At 41.3% G+C, this 21,639-nt stretch overlaps 1 protein-coding gene across 1 annotated transcript in view; it reads right to left on the minus strand.

Moving 5' to 3' along the window:
• The window catches only part of SLC35D2 (solute carrier family 35 member D2), a 49,596-nt gene that overhangs the window by 11,757 nt on the left and 16,200 nt on the right, over positions 1-21,639 (minus strand). The window contains exons 5-7 of the mRNA XM_075852408.1: positions 21,137-21,208; positions 5,395-5,463; positions 3,194-3,296 (exon numbers count right to left, since the gene is read on the minus strand). Coding sequence (XP_075708523.1) covers positions 3,194-3,296; positions 5,395-5,463; positions 21,137-21,208 — 244 coding nt within the window. The remainder of the gene's footprint in view (positions 1-3,193; positions 3,297-5,394; positions 5,464-21,136; positions 21,209-21,639) is intronic.

The following is a 21,639-nucleotide window of genomic DNA, read 5'->3' on the forward strand; positions in this document are numbered from 1 at the left end:
AGGCCATGCTATGCATAATGGTTTGGATTACTATGTATAAGGGTATGTTCACACGCAAACGCAAAATACGTCTGAAAATACGGAGCCGTTTTCAGGCGAAAACAGCCCCAGATCTTCAGACGTTTTTTTAACAACTCACGTTTTTTACGGCCATTTTTGGAGCTGTTTTTCCATGGAGTCAATGAAAAACGCCTCCAAAAATGTCCCAAGAAGTGTCCTGCACTTCTTTTGACGAGCCGTCATTTTACGCACCGTATTTTGACAGCGACGCGTAAAATAAAGGCTCATGGGAACAGAACATCGTAATTCCCATTGAAAGCAATGGGCAGATGTTTGTAGGCGTATTACGGGCGTTTTTTTCAGGCGTAATTCGAGGCGTAAAACGCCCAAATTACGTCTGAAAACACTGCGTGTGAACATACCCTAACAAAGCATTATGTAAGTGATCAAAAGATCGCAGCTTCTAGTCTGCTAGGGGGAAGAAACAAACAAAAAAAATTATTTCGTTCAATAAAATTTTAAAATGAATAAGCCCATAGAAAAAAGGTGAATAAAAAAAACAAATAGACATATGGTACCGTTGCAATTGTAACAACCCGCAGAAAAAAAAGATTACATTATTTAAACTTCATTGTGAAAAAAATAAAATGGAATTGCTTAAAACATTGGTGGAAAAAAGCTACAACTTGCAAAAAACATGTCCTTATATGGTTACGTCGACTGAAGAAGAATAGGAAAAAAAAAAAAAAAAAAAAAGGTATTGGTGTCGTGAAGTGGTGCCCCAAAAAAACATGATTTTATTCAGCAAAAGTACTAAAACAAAAAAATACAAATACCAAAAAATAAAGACTATAAAAAAAATCGCTGTAATCGTACCGACTCATAGAATGAAGCAAACATGTTCTTTAAACAGAAAGCGTAAAAATAAATAAATAATAATAATTTAAAAAAAACACCCAAAAAAAACTATGGTGAAATTGCAATTTTTTACCCCCAGAACAAGTTAATAAACATCAATTACATTTTTTTTAAAAAGAAGGAAAAGATGCGCAATTCAGACACAGTGATATGTGGGGTCGGCTATAGGATTGCCCATGGGGTGCTCATCGACAAGTACAGCCCGTTGAATATTGGGATTAAAAAGAAAAAAAAATAGAAGAGGCACTCACCGGTGATGACAAAAACATCTTTATTTCATGATAACGGTCTGTTTGATGTGGAGCAAGCCTACAGCAGTTTCGCGCTGCCGTCCGCAAAACCACATGTAATACGCATCGCGTGCATTGACCCTAAATGGGTTTTCCAGTTAAAAGAAATTTATGGCTTATCCACAAGACAGGCCATCAACATCTGATCGGTGCGGGTCCGACTCTCGGCACCTCCGCCGATCAGCAGTGTTGAAGGGGCTGCAGTGCTCATGAGGATAGGCCATCAATTTCATATAGCTGTAAAACCTCTTTAAGGGGTTAAAGGGCTGATCAGCATATATGTTTTAGAGTGTGTAAATAAATGATTACATCTGTTTGCATAAAAATTAAAAGCAGAAATTGGATTTTAAACACTTATGTCCTTGGCTGGCAGCTATATTAATTTCTATTAAAACCCTAGCTGGTTACTTCCTCCTCACCGATGTCACCATTAAAAGTTACAGTTCCCAGTATTCCTTGTTTTTTTTTTTTTTATTTAAAAAAAAAAACAAAAAAACGTAGAGACTATAAAAAAAAAAAAAAGTGTTTGCGATAATCTGTCTGATCACTCCATCATTCTACAGGCATAGATTCAATCAAACATGTCTCTGGGAGGTAGATTCCTTATAGGGATTTTCCCACTAAGCACATTTATCACCTATTCTAGGGGTAGTGATCGTGGGGGTCCTAGTGTCAAGGATCATTACCATGTATATTGTTTGCAAAAATATTATCCTCACATATATGTATGTATATATCAGTATATTACACAAAGAACTGGAATCTAATAAAATGGAGAATGTATCAGGGGCACGCCTATGGAGACACCACCCCTGGAATCCAAGAGGAGTGTACAGAAGAACTTACAGCTGAGGAGTCAATGGGGCTTAAGCACGTCCCACCTTCCTACAGAGAAGATTTTTGTGTTTCTTTGTTCAAATAAAGTTAGTTCACTTCCTACTTGACTGAGGGAAAGATGTCTACCAACATGTCTGTGTGGGGTACTTTTTTCCATACATGCATTCAGTTTTCAATTTACAGAGGTGGCTATTCGATGTGAAATAACAGGGAAAAAAGGAAGTTTTACCCTGTCACTAGTAGCCTTTCCCCAGTGATCATACTTTTATCACCTATCCTGTAGATAGGTGATAATTGTACTTAGTGGGAAAAACCCTTTAACGGATTGACTGCCAGGGTGAACTGAGAGATTGAGGGGAGGATACTCTCGGTGACCTATAAAAGCTAGTAAGATTTTAAATTTGTAGCGGTCAGACAGCTACTTTCTGTCTCATACAATGAAGGCAGGAAAAGTGGAGCACAAACAGCGGAGGATTTAGACGTTTTCATTCTTGTCTGGAAGTACTCCTTTGATTTGGTATGGCTAAAATGTGGTTCTTGAGTTTTAAAGTTGGGGAATTCTGTATTAAAAACACACACATGAAATTCAGTAACATAATAAAATATTAGAAAATACTTATTTGGTTAAGTGTGTGAATGTTCTATGAAGTTTTAAGGCCTTTTCACATCAGCGGAGGAGTCCGTTCATCGGTTCCGTTCCACCTGTCGGAGGAACCGATGAAAGGAAAGCCAAACGGAAGCCACAGCTTTCATTTGCATTACCATTGATTTCAATGGTAATGTTTCTGTTGCAATTGGTTTCCGTTTGTTTCTGTTCCGTAATGTTTCCATTTTTTTTTCGTGGAAACAATAGCGTAGTCGACTGTTCTAGTCTTTTCTTTATACCTTTTCCTTCCTTTTGGCTCCACTTCTGGCTTTGGCTTAAAAAACTGAACCAAAAACTGCATGTGTGATCCTGGCCTCAGACAAGTCTATGGTCTTTTAAAAATAGGAACTTAGACAATCTCCGACAGTCATTCAAAATATAGAGGTGAGTATTGTAAACGCCTGCACATTATCATGTAGAACTGAATCAATTTGAAAAAAGTTAAAATATAGGATGGATGCGGTCTTAGACAAATTAGTTAACTTTCATTAGTAAGAATTACCTTGGGATTAAGTTTTTCTTTAGTATAAACCCCAAAGGCAGCAGTGAATACGTCATTCAACAACACAATGGTGTATCCTTCCAAATTAAAAGAAAGATCGAAACTGAAATACAAATACCCATATTAAACAGTGGATTGATAATTCTACAATCAGTTTGTATTAGATACAGCATTAAAATACTACAAGAGGAAATCTGGGGACTATGTAGCGCACTACTGACCAACTAACAATACTTTCATAAATCCGTCACAATTGGTGTGACTTGAAAACCATGTCGCCTTCTACAGACACACGAGAAATGCCATTTGTGCCTGTGGTAAATTATGAAGGGGCACCTCTCCTATTATAAACATTTTTACCACATTTATGCCATGAAATCAAGTAGGTAAACCCCAACTGCTTTATAGTGAAGTCCAATAGTAAGAAAGCACTTCAGATAAATTCTAATGTCAATTTTTAGTAAATAAAAATAAATTTAAAAATGTTGCTAGATACAAGTCCATAGTTTACCGTTCAGGTCACATTCAGACATGACGGAACTGCTGCAGTTTTTTGGTGAGGATTCTGCACCAAAAATCTGTGGCAGTTTACATTACAAGATATGTGGATGGGGTTATTTTTGTGTACAGGCCATTTATATACTTATACAAGTTAATAATGAAACACTAAGGGTATGTTCACACAGAGTTTTTTGCAGGCAGAACATTTTTTTATTTTGATCTGCCTGCACGCTGTTTGCCGCATTTTTCCCGGCATTTTTCACCCGAGCGCCAATGGGCAAAAACACCGCGAGATACGCTTTATCTGCCTCCCATTGATGTCAATGGGAGGTCAGAGACGTAAACGCCCGAAGATAGGGCATGTCGCTTCTTTTTCCCGCGAGACGGTTTTTCCGCTCGCAGAAAAAAACGCCTCCGCCTCTCATTGAAATCAATGGGAGGCATTTTTGGCAGTCTTTTGGCTCATTTTCCGACGTGGTTTCCGTGTCAAAAAACTCTGTGTAAACTGACTCTTAGTCGCCTCTTTTCAAGAGTAATGTAATTCTTTTAATCTTTCCTCATAACTTAAATTCTCCATGCCCCTTATTAGCTTCGTTGCTCTTCTTTGTATTTTTTCCAACTCCAGGGCATCCTTTCTATGAACTGGAGCCCAAAACTGAACTGCATATTCTAGATGACTCTCCCAGTGTATCTCCCCCTAGGACATATGATGCATGCAGATTATTAGTACCAAGATGCAAAACTTTACATTTATCCTCATTAAATTTAATTTGCCAAGTGGATGCCCAAACACTTAGTTTGTTCAAATCAGCTTGGGATTTATGAATATCCACCATAGACGGAACATTACTACATAGCTTGGGGTCACCTGCAAAAATAGAAACCGTGCTATTAATCCAATAACAAACGATACTTTCTAAACCTATAGTTCTTAATTTACCCATTAGATGTCTATGAGGGACAGTGTCAGATGCCTTTGCAAAGTCCAAAAACTATATGTCCACAGTGGATCTGCTATCCAGGCTTCTACTCACCTCTTCTTTATGTGAAAATGCCATGGATTTCTACTGTGGATTTAACCCATTGGAATCCACAGGGTGAAATCCATGGCAAATTCGCAGCAAACCTGCATATATCTCGTGGCAGTTTTGCTGTGGATTCGCTGTTGATTTGCGTTGAAATCTGCAGCAGAAAAGATCCACTATATACAGACTTTGTTGCAGATCGGGCAGGGATTACTGGAGAGAATAGCGCAGCATGCTGCACTATTGTGTCCGGTAAAGTCACGGACACCACGTCAGAAAGCCGACTGAACCCATTGAAGTCAATGGGTTCCGTCGGCGGTGTCCGTTGTACAACGGAACCATTGCCGCCCGTTATTCCCTTGTTCTGCTTCTCTGATGAAGCAGAATGGAATGTCACATTGCAGGTGTGAACATAGCCTTACAGTTTATTTTGAATATTTTTCGCATGCAGTCAAATTTGGTTGATTTAAATGAGGGAATTTCACAGAAGTTTCAAGACTATGGTAAAAAAAACAACAAGAATGTTAAATAAATCAATTACATGAAAACTGAACAACAAAAACCATTACAGTGAAAGAACTATGAAAGAGCCATGAGTAATTGTACAAATAAAACAAATACTTAGCAGCTGTTTAGAAGACAGAAATCTTTAAAATTAGAATGACTAAATATTACCTGGCTGCTATAAAAGCCCCAATTACAATCGCTAATATGCTCAGTGCAACAGGTAATGAATATCGTTTCCTGTGAAGAAAAAAATGTACATAAGAATTTGCAAGCAGCCTAACATTAATATGTACAGTATACTAAATGGGGATAGATAGATAGATAGATGATTTTTTTGCACTAGATTTCCCCTGCAGCTGCTGTAAACTGTTAGTTATAAAACTACAACCAGGCAGAACAATAATTCTACTCTATGAACAGCAGATGTCACTGTTGTCCTGTATAGCAATTTACCAGTGGTCAGTAAATTTTTCTCAGAGATTATCAGTAGATGGAAAGAATGAGAAGCTGCTTCAAAGAGACTGTATTATAGAATATTTTGCAATGAACCATAGTATTGCGAAGGGTTTTCCAAATTGCAACCTGCTCTATGGACCTTTGGTGTTTCTCCGCTTATCTAGGGGGTTTAGTATGAACAGGTCAAAGACTTTACCATTCCCCCAAAAACTGGTTTGTCCAGCCAGTGTCCTTACAGCTGTGCGGTAGTGGAGCAAGTAAACCGGTGACGTCACTCGGTGGTTGCTTTGGTTGCACACCAACATGTATCAGAGTGCACCTGCTCCTTCTTCTAGACAAACTTAACCCCTTCAGGACGCAGCTTGTTTTTGCCTTGTGGCACAGCCGTTTTTTTTTAAATCGGACATGTGTCAATTTATGTGGTAATAACTTGGGAATGCTTTTACCTATCCAAGCGATTCTGAGATTGTTTTCTCGTGACATATTGTACTTTATGATAGTGGAAAAATTTGGACGATAAATTCTATATTTATTCGTGAAAAACAGCAAAATGTAGAGAGAATTTGCAAAAATTATGATTTTTCTAAATTTAAATGTATCTGCTTGTAAAACAGATAGTAATACCACACACAATATTTACTAGTTAACATTTCCCATATGTCTACTTTATGTTTGCATCGTTTTTTGAACATCCTTTTATTTTTCTAGGACGTTACAACGCTTAGAACTTTAGCAGCAATTTCTCACATTTTCAAGAAAATGTCAAAAGGCTATTTTTACAGGGACCAGTTCAGTTCTGAAGTGGTTTTGAGGGCCTTATATATTAGAAACCCCCAATCACCCAATTTTAAAAACTGCACCCCTCAAAGTATACAAAACAGCATTCAGAAAGTTTCTTAACCCTTTTGGCGTTTCACAGGAAATAAAAGCAAAGTAGAGGTGAAATGTACAATTTTTTTATTTTTTTTTGCCGAAATTCATTTTTAATAAAAGAAATTCTGTAACACGAAAAGTTTAACCAGAGAAACGCAACTCAATATTTATTGCCCAGGTCCTGCAGTTTTTAGGAATATCCCACATGTGAACCTAGTGTGCTAATGGACCGAAACACCGGCCCCAGAAGCAAAGGAGCACCTAGAGGATTTTGGAGCCTGCTTATTTTTAGATTATATTTTAGGCACCATGTCGAGTTTGAAGAGGTCTTGTGGTGCCAAAACAGTGGAAACTCGCCAAAAGTGACCCCATTTTGGAAACTAGACCCCTCTAAGAATTTATCTAGGGGTATAGTTAGCACTTTGACACCACAGGTATTTTGCTATATTTATTGAAGTTAGGCCTCATGCACACGACCGTATTTTTTCCCACCCGTAAATACTGGCGTAAATACGGGTCCGGTGTCACACGTATTCGACCCGTTTTGCACCAGTATTTACGAACCCGTGCCCGTAAATATGGGTCCGGTGTCACCCGTATTCCACCCGTATTTACGGGCACGTTTTTGGCGGCAAAATAGCACTGCACTAATCGGCAGCCCCTTCTCTCTATCAGTGCAGGATAGAGCGAAGGGACAGCCCTTTCTGTAATAAAAGTTAAAGAAATTCATACTTACCGGCCGTTGTCTTGGTGACGCGTCCCTCTCTTCACATCTAGCCCGACATCCCTGGATGACGCGGCTGTACATGTGACCGCTGCAGCCTGTGATTGACCTGTGATTGGCTGCAGCGGTCACATGGCCTTAAACGTCATCCAGGACGTCGGGCCGGATGTCGAGAGGGATGCGTCACCAAGGCAACGGCCGGGAGACCGGACTGGAGGAAGCAGGAAGTTCTCGGTAAGTATGAACGTCTTTTATTTTTATTTTTTACAGGTTTATTCTGATCGGTAGTCACTGTCCAGGGTGCTGAAAGAGTTACTGCCGATCAGTTAACTCTTTCAGCTCCCTGGACAGTGACTATTTACTGACGTCGCTTAGCAACACTGCCGTAATGACGGGTGCACACATGTAGCCACCCGTCATTACGAGAGCTCCATAGACTTCTATGGACTGTCCGTGCCGTTATTACGGCCTGAAATAGGACATGTTCTATCTTTTTCAACGGCACGGGCACCTTCCCGTGAGAAAACGGGAAGGCACCCGTCGCCAATAGAAGTCTATGAGCCCGTTATTACGGATCGTAATTACGACCCGTAATAACGGGAGTTTTTACGGTCGTGTGCATGAGGCCTTAGTCTGTGAAAATTAAAATCTACTTTTTTTCTGAAAAAACATAGAAATTTGTAATATTTACAAGGAATAAAGAAGAAAATGCACCCCAACATTTGTAAAGCATCTTCTTCCGATTACGGAAATACCCCATATGTGGTAATAAACTGCTGTTTGGCCTCACAGCAGTGCTCAGAAGGGAGGGAGCGCCATTTGGATTTTGGAGCGCAGATTTTTGCTGGAATGGTTTTCAGTCCCTGGAGGGAACAAAACAGTGGAAACACCCCAAAAGTTACCCAATTTGGAAACTACACCCCTCAAGGAATTTTTTTCTAGGGGTATAGTGAGCATTTATACCACACAGGTTTTTTGCCGAATTTAGTAGAATTAGGCCGTGAAAATTAATATAAACATTTTTGTCCATTAAAATGTTACATTTTTTCATTTTCACAAGGGATAAAGGAGAAAGTCACCCTAAATTTGTAACTCAATCTCTCCCGAGTACGACAATACCCCACATGTGGTAATAATTTATTTTTTTAATAGAAATTAATTAACCTTTGCAGGACTAATCTTTTTGCTTTTCCATTTTAGTTTTTCACTCCACGCCTTCCAAACGCCATAACTTTTTTATTTTTCCGTCAATAGAGCGGTGTGAGGGCTTATTTTTTTTTGCGGGAAGAGTTGTAGTTTCTCTTGACACCATTTAAAGTACCATAAAATGTACTGGGAAACTGAAAATAAAATTCTTTGTGGGGTGAAATTGGGAAAAAACTGATTCCTCCATTGCTTTTTGGGTTTCATTTTTACCACTTTCACTGTGCGGTAAAAACAACAACTTAACTTTATTCTGCGGGTCAATACAATTACAGTGATACCAAATGTACACTACCGTTCAAAAGTTTGGGGTCACCCAGACAATTTTGTGTTTTCCATGAAAACTCACACTTATATTTATCAAATGAGTTGCAAAATGACTAGAAAATATAGTCAAGACATTGACAATGTTAGAAATAATGATTTTTATTTGAAATAAGAATTTTCTCCTTCAAACTTTGCTTTAGTCAAAGAATGCTCCATTTGCAGCAATTACAGCATTGCAGATCTTTGGCATTCTAGCTGTTAATTTGCTGAGGTAATCGGGAGAAATTTCACCCCATGCTTCCAGAAGCCCCTCCCACAAGTTGGATTGGCTTGATGGGCACTTCTTGCGTACCATACGGTCAAGCTGCTCCCACAACAGCTCTATGGGGTTGAGATCTGGTGACTGTGCTGGCCACTCCATTGCAGATAGAATACCAGCTGCCTGCTTCTTCCCTAAATAGTTCTTGCATAATTTGGAGGTGTGCTTTGGGTCATTGTCCTGTTGTAGGATGAAATTGGCTCTAATCAAGCGCTGTCCACAGGGTATGGCATGGCGTTGCAAAATGGAGTGATAGCCTTCCTTATTCAAAATCCCTTTTACCTTGTACAAATCTCCCACTTTACCAGCACCAAAGCAACCCCAGACCATCACATTACCTCCACCATGCTTGACAGATGGCGTCAGGCACTCTTCCAGCATCTTTTCAGTTGTTCTGCGTCTCACAAATGTTCTTCTCTGTGATCCAAACACCTCAAACTTCGATTCGTCTGTCCATAACACTTTTTTCCAATCTTCCTCTGTCCAATGTCAGTGTGCTTTTGCCCATATTAATCTTTTCCTTTTATTAGCCAGTCTCAGATATGGCTTTTTCTTTGCCACTCTGCCCTGAAGGCCAGCATCTCGGAGTCACCTCTTCACGGTAGATGTTGACACTGGCATTTTGCGTGTACTATTTAATGAAGCTGCCAGTTTAGGACCTGTGAAGCGTCTATTTCTCAAACTGGAGACTCTAATGTACTTGTCTTGTTGCTCAGTTGTGCAGCGGGGCCTCCCACTTCTCTTTCTTCTCTGGTTAGAGCCTGTTGGTGCTGTCCTCTGATGGGAGTAGTACACACCGTTGTAGGAAATCTTCAGTTTCTTGGCAATTTCTCGCATGGAATAGCCTTCATTTCTAAGAACAAGAATAGACTGTCGAGTTTCACATGAAAGCTTTCTTTTTCTAGCCATTTTGAGAGTTTAATCGAACCCACAAATGTAATGCTCCAGATTCTCAACTAGCTCAAAGGAAGGTCAGTTTTATAGCTCCTCTAAACAGCAAAACTGTTTACAGTGGTGCTAACATAATTGCACAAGGGTTTTCAAGTGTTTTCTAATCATCCATTAGCCTTCTAACACAGTTAGCAAACACAATGTTCCATTAGAACACTGGAGTGATGGTTGCTGGATATGGGCCTCTATACACCTATGTAGATATTGCATTAAAAAACAGATATTTGCAGCTAGAATAGTCATTTAGCACATTAACAATGTATAGAGTGTATTTTTGATTCATTTAATGTTATCTTCATTGAAAAAAAACTGTGCTTTTCTTTCAAAAATAAGGAAATTTCTAAGTGACCCTAAACTTTTGAACGGTAGTGTATATATTTTTTTTATATATTTTACTACTTTTACAAAGAAAAAACTATTTAAAAAAAAAATTGTTTTGTATCAACACATTCTGAGAGCCCTAACATTTTTATTTTTTGGTAGATTGTGCGGTGGGAGGGCTTATTTTTGATGGGACGAGTTGTAGTTTTTATTGGTACCATTTTTTGGTACATACAACTTTTTGATCACTTTTTATTACATTTTATTTAGAGCTTTGGTGACCAAAAAACTGTGATTTTGGCGTTTTAAATTCTTTATTTCTTACGGCGTTCATAAGGCGCTATAAATGACAATTTTACTTTATTCTGCGGGTCGGTACGATTACGGCGATACCATATGTATATAGATTTTTTATGTTTTTCAGCGTTTGCACAATATTTTTCTGTCACCATATTCTGAGAGCCGTAATTTTTTTTTTTTCAGTCAAAAAAGCGGTGCAAGGGCTTGTTTTTTGCGGGACAGGTTGTCGTTTTTATTGGTACTATTTTGGGGTACATGCGACTTTTTGATCACTTTTTATTCTATATTTTGGGAGGGGTGGTGACCAAAAAAAGTGATTCTGGCATAGTTTTTAGTTCGTTTTTTTTGCGGCGTTCCCCGTGCGGTAAAAATAACATTATAGTTTTATAGATTGGGTCGTTACGAACGCGGTGATACCAAATATGTGTACTGTTTTTTAACGGTTTCATTTTTTTCCTATAATAAGAGACTGATTATAGGAAAAAAAAAAAATTTTTTTTAACTTTTTACACTTTTTTTTTACCTGTAGCTCTGATCGCTGCTAGAATGCATTACACCAGCTAGGTAGTGTAATGTATTCCAACGGTCAGTATGATGTCACAGTTACTCTGACAGTTAGTCTATGAGAACCAGCTAGAGGCTCGTCCTCATAGGCTTCCATACATGGTAGACCCGGAGCCCATTGTCTGGCCCTCGGGTGCCAACACAAGCATCAGCAGCCCCCACAATTGCATGGGGGCTGCTGATGTGCTACAAACCCCCTAAATGCGGATATCGCAATTGAGCTCCGCATTTAACGGGTTAATTGCCAATATCAGTGACAATGAGCGCCGCTGATCGGCAACAGTGGAGTGTCAGCTGTCAGGGACAGATGGCGTCCCGGTTCCCGAATCACACTGTCACAGACACTGTCGCCGACAGTGTGCATCGCGAACAGCAGTGTCGTCCTGTGACTCTGACAGGAAGTCTATCAGGAGGCTGGTCCCGATAGGCTTCCGTACATGGCAGACACAGAGGCCATTACTTGGCCTCCGGTCACCATGCTAGCCATCTGCAAACCTCACGATTTCATTTTGAGGTCTGCCGATGTGCTAGAAACCCCTAAAATGCGGCGATTGCAATCGATCACCGCATTTAAGGGGTTAATTGCCTAAATAAGCCGCTGATCGGCAACAGTGGCGTGTCAGCTGTCAGGGACAGCTGGCCTCCCGGTTCCCGGTGCACACTATCGCCGATAATGTGCACTGGGAACTGCGCATTAACTGTACGTGCCCGTGCGCTAAGACACTGGCCACCCGGACGTACAGTTGCGTCGTGGTGCGCCTAGGGGTTAAGCACCCACTGCTTGTTATTTATACACACTGTTATAGGAGTTTCATATACAATGTCATCTTCTAAATATATCTGGGCAGGAAGGTCAAGGTTTGACCGAACCGTCGCACTGAGACTGGAATAATAAAAAACCACCATGGCAAATTACTCCTTGGGGTGCATAGTACGTCTTTTTTTTACCCCCTAAGTCATCACCCCTATAAGCTCAGTTTTATTGCCCCGGCTCATCTTAATGATGTATCACCTCATGTACTAATTGTCTTTGTGTAACATCTTATATGTTGTGCTTTTTTTTAAGTCATTCATTTGTAAACTTGCCTGAAGAAAGAGCCTGTGTGCTCTGAAAGCCGCATATAGAACTTTTATGGTTAGCCAATAAAAGGTAGCAGAACTACTATACTTTTGCCTTTTTTGATACAAAAGTATTTAACATTGCATATAATTTCTGATGTAAAATTATTCTTATTTAAATGTATTCATTTAATTTCTTTTGCAGCACTGTACAGAAGTTGTCATCACTCACGGTCTCACAATCTAAATTCCCAATCTTGATATTTTTGGAGTGTGGGAGAACATGAAAACTCCACCATGCTGACCATACAAATGTATATCTGGAATATAAATAAATTATAATCCAAGTTTATCTCATACAAGAAATAAATAGTTTTGGATACAATAGCTGTAACTTTTTGATTATTATTTTTCAGACTTATAGAATATATACTTATGTAACGACAGATGACCTTTGACCTGCTCACGTTCAGTCTTTTTCCCCAGTTTTTTGCCGAGTATAAAAGCTTGCATCTTTTCCACACTTCATTATCCTTGTGATACTGCCTGAGGAAGGAGCCGGTACGGCTCAGAAACGCGTCGCCTGCAATTTGAATCATCTGGCGTTCGTTTTTGGCTATGCAAACTCCATAATTTAACCAAAGACTCTGCCAAAAGGGGAACAGTGCTGAAAAAACGACTGCTTTTCTGATTGGTGCACCTTTCTATAGGTACTCCGTCACCATACCAGTGCCGAACTACACCGGACAAGCATTTATATCCGGAGAGACCTGCGGCTGAAGTTAATCCTTTTAACTACTTAGTCTTCAGGGATATCGTGCTCCTAGCACGACATCACCAGGTGAGCAAAACCATAACGGATTTATTTTTAAAAACATCCAACGTGGGATAATGCACTATGTTTTGCGCCATTGTGTACCGCTTTTCCCTCTCTAGCTAAACCATACAAGTAATAAGGCAATCTTCTCCATACGCAGTCCTTTTAGTAATTTTTTTCAACACCATTGATTCTTAATCTCTTCATATTAAAGATCAAATACATATTAATCCTAACCAAAGGGATCCCAGATATAATATTAGATAATCAAAGGAAAAAAAGGATGTCACGGTCAAAATGTGTTTTTTTTTACCGCAACTGCAGCAAAAAACAAAAACAAAAAAAATCTTCTCACGACATGTGAACCCAGCCTTAAAGTATCTAATGCAGTGACGCAAGACGTTTCCTCTCTAGATTCTCAATTATATTATCTCCACACTAGACCACCATTTCCAGTCCACATAACCAGGTTGTGAAAGGTCTAGACCAGGGGTCTCAAGAACGTGGCCCGCGGACTGGGGCTGTCATCTGCGGCCCGCGGGACACAGAGCCGCTAGACTCTGGAATTCCCTGACATCGCTGTCCACATATGAACAGCGATGTCTTGGGCTTCCCCAGAACCGGAGTCCCGTGCAGAGTGCTAGTATCGGCTCTGCTCCGGGACTCTGTGGAATTCCCTGACATCGCTGTCCATATATGGACAGTGTGTCAGGGTCTTCCCCAGAGCGGAGTCCCGGGCAGAGCGCTAGTACAGGCTCTGCTCCAGGACTCTGTTGAATTCCCTGACATAGCTGTCCATATACGGACAGTGTGTCAGGGTCTTCCCTAGAGCGGAGTCCCGTGCAGAGTGCTAGTAACGGCTCTGCTCCGGGACTCTGTGGAATTCCCTGACATCGCTGTCCACATATGAACAGCGATGTCTGGGGCTTCCCCAGAGCCGGAGTCCCGTGCAGAGTGCTAGTATCGGCTCTGCTCCGGGACTCTGTGGAATTCCCTGACATAGCTGTCCATATACGGACAGTGTGTCAGGGTCTTCCCTAGAGCGGAGTCGCGAGCAGAGCGCTAGTACAGGCTCTGCTCCGGGACTCTGTGGAATTCCCCAGAGCAGGAGTCCCAGTGATGTCAGGACCACAGCTGGAGTCCCAGGAAGAGCCTACTAGCGCTCTGCCCGGGACTCCAGCTCTGGGGTTGCCCCTAACATCTCTGTCCATATATGGACAGTGATGTCAAGAGCAGAGCTGGAATCCCAGGAAGAGTGCTAGAAGTGGCTCTGCTCTGGGACTCCAGCTCTGGGCAAGCCCCTGACATCACTGTGGCAGCCTCCACAGAAGACTCCGCGGCAGCCTCCACAGAAGACTCCGCGGCAGCCTCCACAGAAGACTCCGCGGCAGCCTCCACAGAAGACTCCGCGGCAGCCTCCACAGAAGACTCCGCGGCAGCCTCCACAGAAGACTCCGCGGCAGCCTCCACAGAGGGCACTGCGGCAGCATCCACAGAGGGCACTGCGGCAGCATCTAAAAAGGGGCTGCCCAATCTTGACATGTGTGTCTGCCAAACGCTGCCAACTGAGCCGCCGGATTGCATTTAGCGACACTTAAACTGGAAAACTGGATTGTTGAAATAAGCACGTGGAGAAATATCTCAAATTTTGTTGTTTTTGGATTTCAGATATCCTATTTCTTTATCCTGCTGTAGAACATACTAATATTGGCCTATTATTTTCTTAAAGGAACACGAAGAAATTAATAATAAAAGTAAGCATGAGATGAACTTGCCCGCAGTGTTTGTCATTCTGCAGGATTTTCTGCAGCACAAGTATTCATTTCCTTCTGATTCCTTCTTAACTAGGTGGCAGACAGCTGAATGGGGAGGGGTGCTTCATTAAGTGGGGCTTGTCATGTATGGTCTCCTGTAGCAGACAGAGCAGTTGGGGGAGGCTCCTTCAGTAGCCAGTTTATTGGAAGGAGGGGAAGGAATGGGTGATCTCATGGGATACATAAGGAAGAATTCTTGATAGTTTTTTCCAAGTTTTCAATGCAATATGAGAAAGAATAGGTTTTAAGGATATAAAGAGGGACAAATTTCAGCTACAGGTAAGGAATGACAAAGAGAATATCAAAGAATCTGCAGTAAACCTTCAAGCAAAGGCTCCATACCCATATTATATGTCTCTTAACAGCTTGTCGGACCAGTTGAACATCATATCCTTTTTCAAAATAGGAACTGTTGAACATTACATAATCTTGAATTAGAAGAATAGACTTAGGGTATTTTCACACGACCTATTTTCAGACGTAATGGAGGCGTTTTACGCCTCGAATTACGCCTGAAAAGACGGCTCTATTACACTTGCAAACATCTGCCCATTGCCTGCAATGGGTTTTACGATGTTCTGTTCCCATGAGCCTTTATTTTACGTGTCGCTGTCAAAATACGGCGCGTAAAATGACAGCTCGTCAAAAGAAGTGCAGGACACTTCTTGGGACGTTTTTGGAGCCGTTTTCTCATAGACTATTGAAAACCGCTCCAAAAACGGCCATAAAAAATGCTGCGAAAACGCAGCGAAAAACGCGAGTTGCTCAAACAACGTCTGAAAATCAGGAGCTGTTTTCCCTTGACAACAGCTCCGTAATTTCAGACGTATTTGTGAACATACCCTTAGAGGAAAAATATTTCAAAATAGTATACGATGATCAATGAGGTGCTAAAGAGGTACAAGATAAAGGCTTCAGCAGGTATGAATAATCTCTTTGATATCCCCTATGTCATTCCTTACAACTGCGAGGTTAAAGGGGTTTTCCACCTTCTGACAACTGATGACCTATCCACCGGATAGGTCATCAGTACATGATCTGTGTGGGTCTGACACCCAAACCCCGCACAGATCTGCTGGTCTGGTGCCTCCGTGCACCAGAAGTACATGCCGGAAGCACTTCGCTCCGGCCACGGAATAGCGGCCGAGCTGCTGTACTGCCCTTATTCAAGTGAATAGGGGTCGGCCTGCAGTTCTGCAGCCCAGCCACTATGCTATGTACGGAGCCACCGGAGCGGCTTATCGGTGCGGGGTCGAGTGGATAGGTCATCACTTGTCAGAAGGTGGACAACCACTATAAAGCTTTTAAGAAAATAACAGAACAACATTGGAATGTTTTATGATGGGTAAAGAAACAAGACATGATACCTGTGGATCTCGGATTTTCTTTTAAAAGTGTAGACTTTTCGCTGTGAAAATGGCACCAACCAAATGGAACCCTAATCAAATGTTGAGACATAGCTTTACTAGGCAGGAGCAAATAAAGGATTTTTAAGGGGGGGGGGTTTCAGGCACCTTGGTGGAAGCAAGTGTCCCTCCCCATCATAATAGGGACTTTCCAGGATTTTATGGTTTACCAAAAACTCTTGGTCGTTTGGGATGGTGAATGGGCTTATTGGAGAAGGTTTGGGGTAGAAAAATGTACCTATAATGTAATTCTATTTAATCTAACCAAACTTCTGCATAGGGGTCATAGCTCTGTTTTGCTGATATAGAATGCCAAATCTCATTAACATACTCACATAGCCATAGTGTCACAGGATAAAATTATCTTTGCCTACAGCCACCACTTGGGGGAGCTCACGGCATAGGGAATTATACAGCCCCATTTAACTCTAAAAAAAAATCTATACAGTGAGCTCTTTCTAGTGGCCACAGAAAGATTTAATTTATCTTGGCTTCTCATGACTGTCTTAAAGCGAAAGGGGGGCAGGGGTGGCACTAGGACACCCACCCTAAGTGCACCCCTGCTATGTGTGGTAATTGTAAATCATGTAATGCAACAGAAGGTCCCAAAAGGATTGAGTAGTTTGCTCACAAAATTAAATTAAATTACAACCCAATTACCTGTAGTACAAATCCGGTCATTTATAAGATAGTGTCCGGTTGGAATAACATTGGAACAATATTTAAAAAAAAAGGGATATCACAAACACCCGTTATCTGGAATATAGGAAACATTATCAGTCTAGAACTGGCACAGCCTGGTTTGTGGACATAGGGCGATAGAGACAGGCGTAGAATTAATATAATTGAGAAGGCTGAGTAATAGAAGGGAAACCCTGTGCATCTAATATTATAGACGTTGATAACAAATGGTTTGTACTCAGAGGTCAACCTGCAATTTTTATCGATCAATCCTAATAAAGGCATCCCCTAGATGATTAGACAAAAAAAAAAAGCTATTTTTTTTAATATACTGAATTTTTAGAGGTTAAGAAAAACTTGGTTTTTAAACAACTTCTAATAGGTATTCAGCTTTGTGGAGATTATTGCTGGATTTCATATATTAGATATATACTAAAAACCGCTGAGTAAATAGTTGAGGAAACACCAAGACAAGCAAACAGGAAGATGAAGCTAAATGTGAACAGTGCTTAGCTTTCGGTTACAGGGACAACGTTAGAGCCTGGAGAGGCAAGAAAACCACTGGACGACAGGTATTGAACATTAACCCCTTCTCTGATGTAGACCCATAGAGATGTTGAAAGTAACCCCTCACCCTAGACCATCAAGCATGTTAGTATTTACCCCTTTAATACCCTAGGGCATTTCCCATCACCCCTCCACCCTAACCAGTGATGCAAAATGATGTCTTGTCAGGAGGCACGGCAATCCTGTGGGCTGCCCTGCTTTATCTGGATGCTGTATGCAATATGACTGTGTGCATGCCAACATTGTATGATCGGGCTAGGGTGGATTATGACACCATTAACGTAAATAACATGACCGACAACCAATTCTAATTTTAAACGTGGGTTGACACGAAGGGTCGGCCACAGCTTTATTAATATTTATTTATTTGCATATCTTATATATATTTTAAAAATTTAGTTTGAAGCCCGATTTTTCATTGTTTTAAAATCAGGGGATTGCACTGACAGGCTCCGCCCCCTATTGATGACGTGGTATAATTGGCTGCAACGTACATCATTCCTTGCCGATTTGCCTAACACAGCAGCACTGCGATGTTGGACACAGCGGGTTTACACAGAGGCAGGACAGTTGTCCTGTCTCGTATAATTGAGGGACTAAAATGCATGGAGAAGCAATGAGCGATTGAGGGACTAATGGCAAAGATGAGGAGCGAGGAAAAATGATGCCAAATGGGCATGAATCAGAAGTCCCCGCCCCTCATCCACCACTTCGTAGTTTAGTCTAGGAGCACTCGCTTAGGACTTTTATTTCCTAAAGGGAATACATTTTTTTTGATCATGTGATCATAGAGTTAAGGATATTTAATGGTGCTTCCAATAACATTGGGTCCGGTGTCACCAGTATTCCACCAGTACTTATGGACCCGTTTTCTCTGCACTAAATCGGCAGCCCCTTCTCTCTATCAGTGCTGGAAAGAGAGAAGGGGCAGCCCTTTCGGGCAGAGTTTCCGCAGCAATTGAAAGTAAAAGTAGTTCATACGTACCGTTGTCTTGGTGACGCGTCCCTCTTGACATCCAATCCGACCTCCCTGGATGACGCGGCAGTCCATGTGACCGCTGCAGCCTGTGATTGGCTGCAGCGGTCACATGGGAAGAAACGTCATCCCGGGAGGCCGGACTGGAGGAAGAAGCAGGTAAGTTAACTTTTAATACACTCTAATTATTATGCGGGTCGTGCTCCCATATAAAGTATGGGAGCACAGTCCGTAAAAAGCAAACACAGAACATGTCCTATCTTTTGCGGAGCCTTTCTACGGCACGGACACCTTCCTGTAAATATACAGGAAGGTGTCCATGGGCAATAGAAGTGAATGGGTCCGTAATTACGGACGAACTCTACGGTCATTTGCATGGGGCCTTACAACACATAATTGGGTATTTAAATAGTGAGCTTTTACCCGATCTATACCATAAGTCAACCTCCTGAGCAACGCCGGGTAGAACAGCTAGTTTACCAATAAACCAATTAACCATAACTATTTGCTTTCCAATATTACCCGTATGCCAGCCCGCCTAAGGAAGGGCATGTGGGTCATACCTTTTACCATTTACCAGACAGTACCGCCAGCTGTGACATAAATGTCTTAAAAAATTTTTTTCATTCCAAACAAACAGATAGTAGGGAGGGTGGGACAAGCAACGGCCAAAAGAGGAAGGTGTCTTCCCGCCCTCCCCTTATAATACCAGAACAGGGAGGATGGGTACGACCGCCCCGGATCACCCCAAAAAACGCTCTGTAGGCGGGTACCCTATAGGCCTTTTCTTATAAACAAGAACATTGAACAGTCCCCCTAGCAAAACGTGGCTCTGTTAATCCCTCAAATGCCCCCCCCCCAGTCATGGGCACAGCGGCTAATAAGCCTGAGTGCCTTCAATTGTCTTGACACACTATAAACCTAGTTTGCAGCTATATGGCAATATGTATCTGGTATCTTCAGCTTCATCACTAGATCGGGCTGTGCCTGCAGAATGTCGGTGATCCAGTGAGATGCATCTCCTGGGTGATAGCCTGGCACATGCGTGGCACTGTGTGGTGGGTGAAAGATTTCTCTCGGGGCTACTATCTGCACATGTGACAAAGGCTGGAAATGCCTCCTTTCCTTTTACATAACAATTTCACTCTTACATGACCAGATATAGCCATGATAATAGAATTTAGGTCCCTATATAAAGCTAGTAAAACCTAATCTTCTTTATGCTTCCTGATGAAGCTGTGATGAAACGCGCGTTGGGGCGCTACAAACTCCTAACTCAGCATTCCCTGGGTAAGAGGTTATTGGTTACTATTCCCATGGTAGGCTCTAGGTATTTTACCTAATAAATGTGTCGAGCTAATTTAGTCAACTCTATTAAGTCGTATTGAGAATACAGATATCCCATGCTATGGGTGCATTACTATTGCCAATAGGGTGCTGCTTTATTTATTATGAATTGCTATATTGTCGGGTGTGAACCGTGACCCTTCATTAGTAGTTTGTCGTATTTTGCTAGATGGATATAATAAAATATAGTATTTTTTATGAGACAATATGCTCTGAGTTTTCTTGAGGTTAATTAGATTATTGGGAGCGGTTTCAGCGATAGTTAATGATAGGCGTCACTGCTGTTGAATCTTAAATGGTTTGTTCATTTTTATCTGGTACTGCGCTGGATCTTAAAGCTTACAGGAAACAGTGCACCACTCTAGCTACACAGCTTAGGGTGAATTCACACGCAGCAGATTGTGTTGTAGAAATTTCTGAAATGTAGTAGAATTCCATCATCACACCCAACCGGATTCGCCCATTCCAGCTCGCTCAGGGGTATAATCCTGGTGTCTTCTTTTACTACATCATGTGAGATGACATGCTTTCTGTCAAGATTGTAATTTTAACTATGAAAGTGCAGAAATAACCTGTTACACAGATTCCACACAGTCGTCTCTTTGTCTGACCCCCCCCCCCTTACAATTCCTCCTGCGCTGCAAAGACCAGGTCTGATGACGTCTTTTGCTGATGTGCGTCCACTTCCCAGAAGCCTACTACGGTCAGTTGAGGAAATTTGGCCCGAATGGGGATTCATACTTCGGCTAGCTGAGAGGAGAGCGAGTGTTTGCTAGTGAACGCCAAACCAGGAGGCTATACAAGTGTGGAAGGACTCGACTTAAACATCAAGCGGTGGCGCGGTGAGCTACAAACTCTCACATTCCGCTATCTGTGTATTGTTCGATTCAAAAGCGCTTCTAGCTCAAAGACTGCCAGTGTATATATAGAAACTGGTACGCCATTCATATGAAGTACTGGTATTAATTATTTTCATCCATCGCGTTTGTGTCCCTACAAGGGACTATACTGTTAACATTTGAGCCATGCCTCCTCCAACTTACGTGATGATTTTATTTGTATTGTTCTTGGTCACATAAAACAAGCTGCATGTATGAATTTGTTTCAGATTTAACAGATTTGTGTTCGTCCTACAATTGTACTGCATTACTAGTATCGGCTTCTGCTATTTCTCCTAACAAACCTCCAATGTATGCTTGTATCCCCAGCTTCATATAACCCCATTACTGGAGAGAATGTTTCTAACAAACAAAAAACATACTTACTTTAAAATGACCATTTCAAGGATGAGTGTAAACAAAATTGAAAATTTACGAAGAACGGTAAACATCGGCAAACTGCAAAGACAATAAAAATATAGAAAGAAGTTTGTTAATTTTCTGTGCAAATTATATATTCACAGCTACTGATGAAGTTCCTTATACCCCAAATAATATATCTCGGTGTTCCCCATGCTCAAATATCTTAAAGGCTATGTAAACCTTTGATAGGGATTTTTTTTTTTTAATAAACCGGTCAGTCAGTGTATTTGGTGTAACTTTATAATTAGTTTTTATTAAAAATCCCTTTTACTTTTTGAGATACAGCTGCTCTTTATTCTATATACAGAGCAGCTGTATCGTGCGCTAAATCCTGTTCCCGTCAGGTCCCCGGGACGTACTGGTTCAGTGAAAGCGGCCCCTGTGTGTTCATAACTTAGATGTAATAGATTAAAGGTGGGTCCTGCGTGTCAGAGACACATGCAGGACCCGATGGCACTGAACCTGTT

The sequence above is a fragment of the Rhinoderma darwinii genome, chromosome 1 (assembly GCF_050947455.1).
Source record: "Rhinoderma darwinii isolate aRhiDar2 chromosome 1, aRhiDar2.hap1, whole genome shotgun sequence".
NCBI lineage: Eukaryota > Metazoa > Chordata > Amphibia > Anura > Rhinodermatidae > Rhinoderma > Rhinoderma darwinii.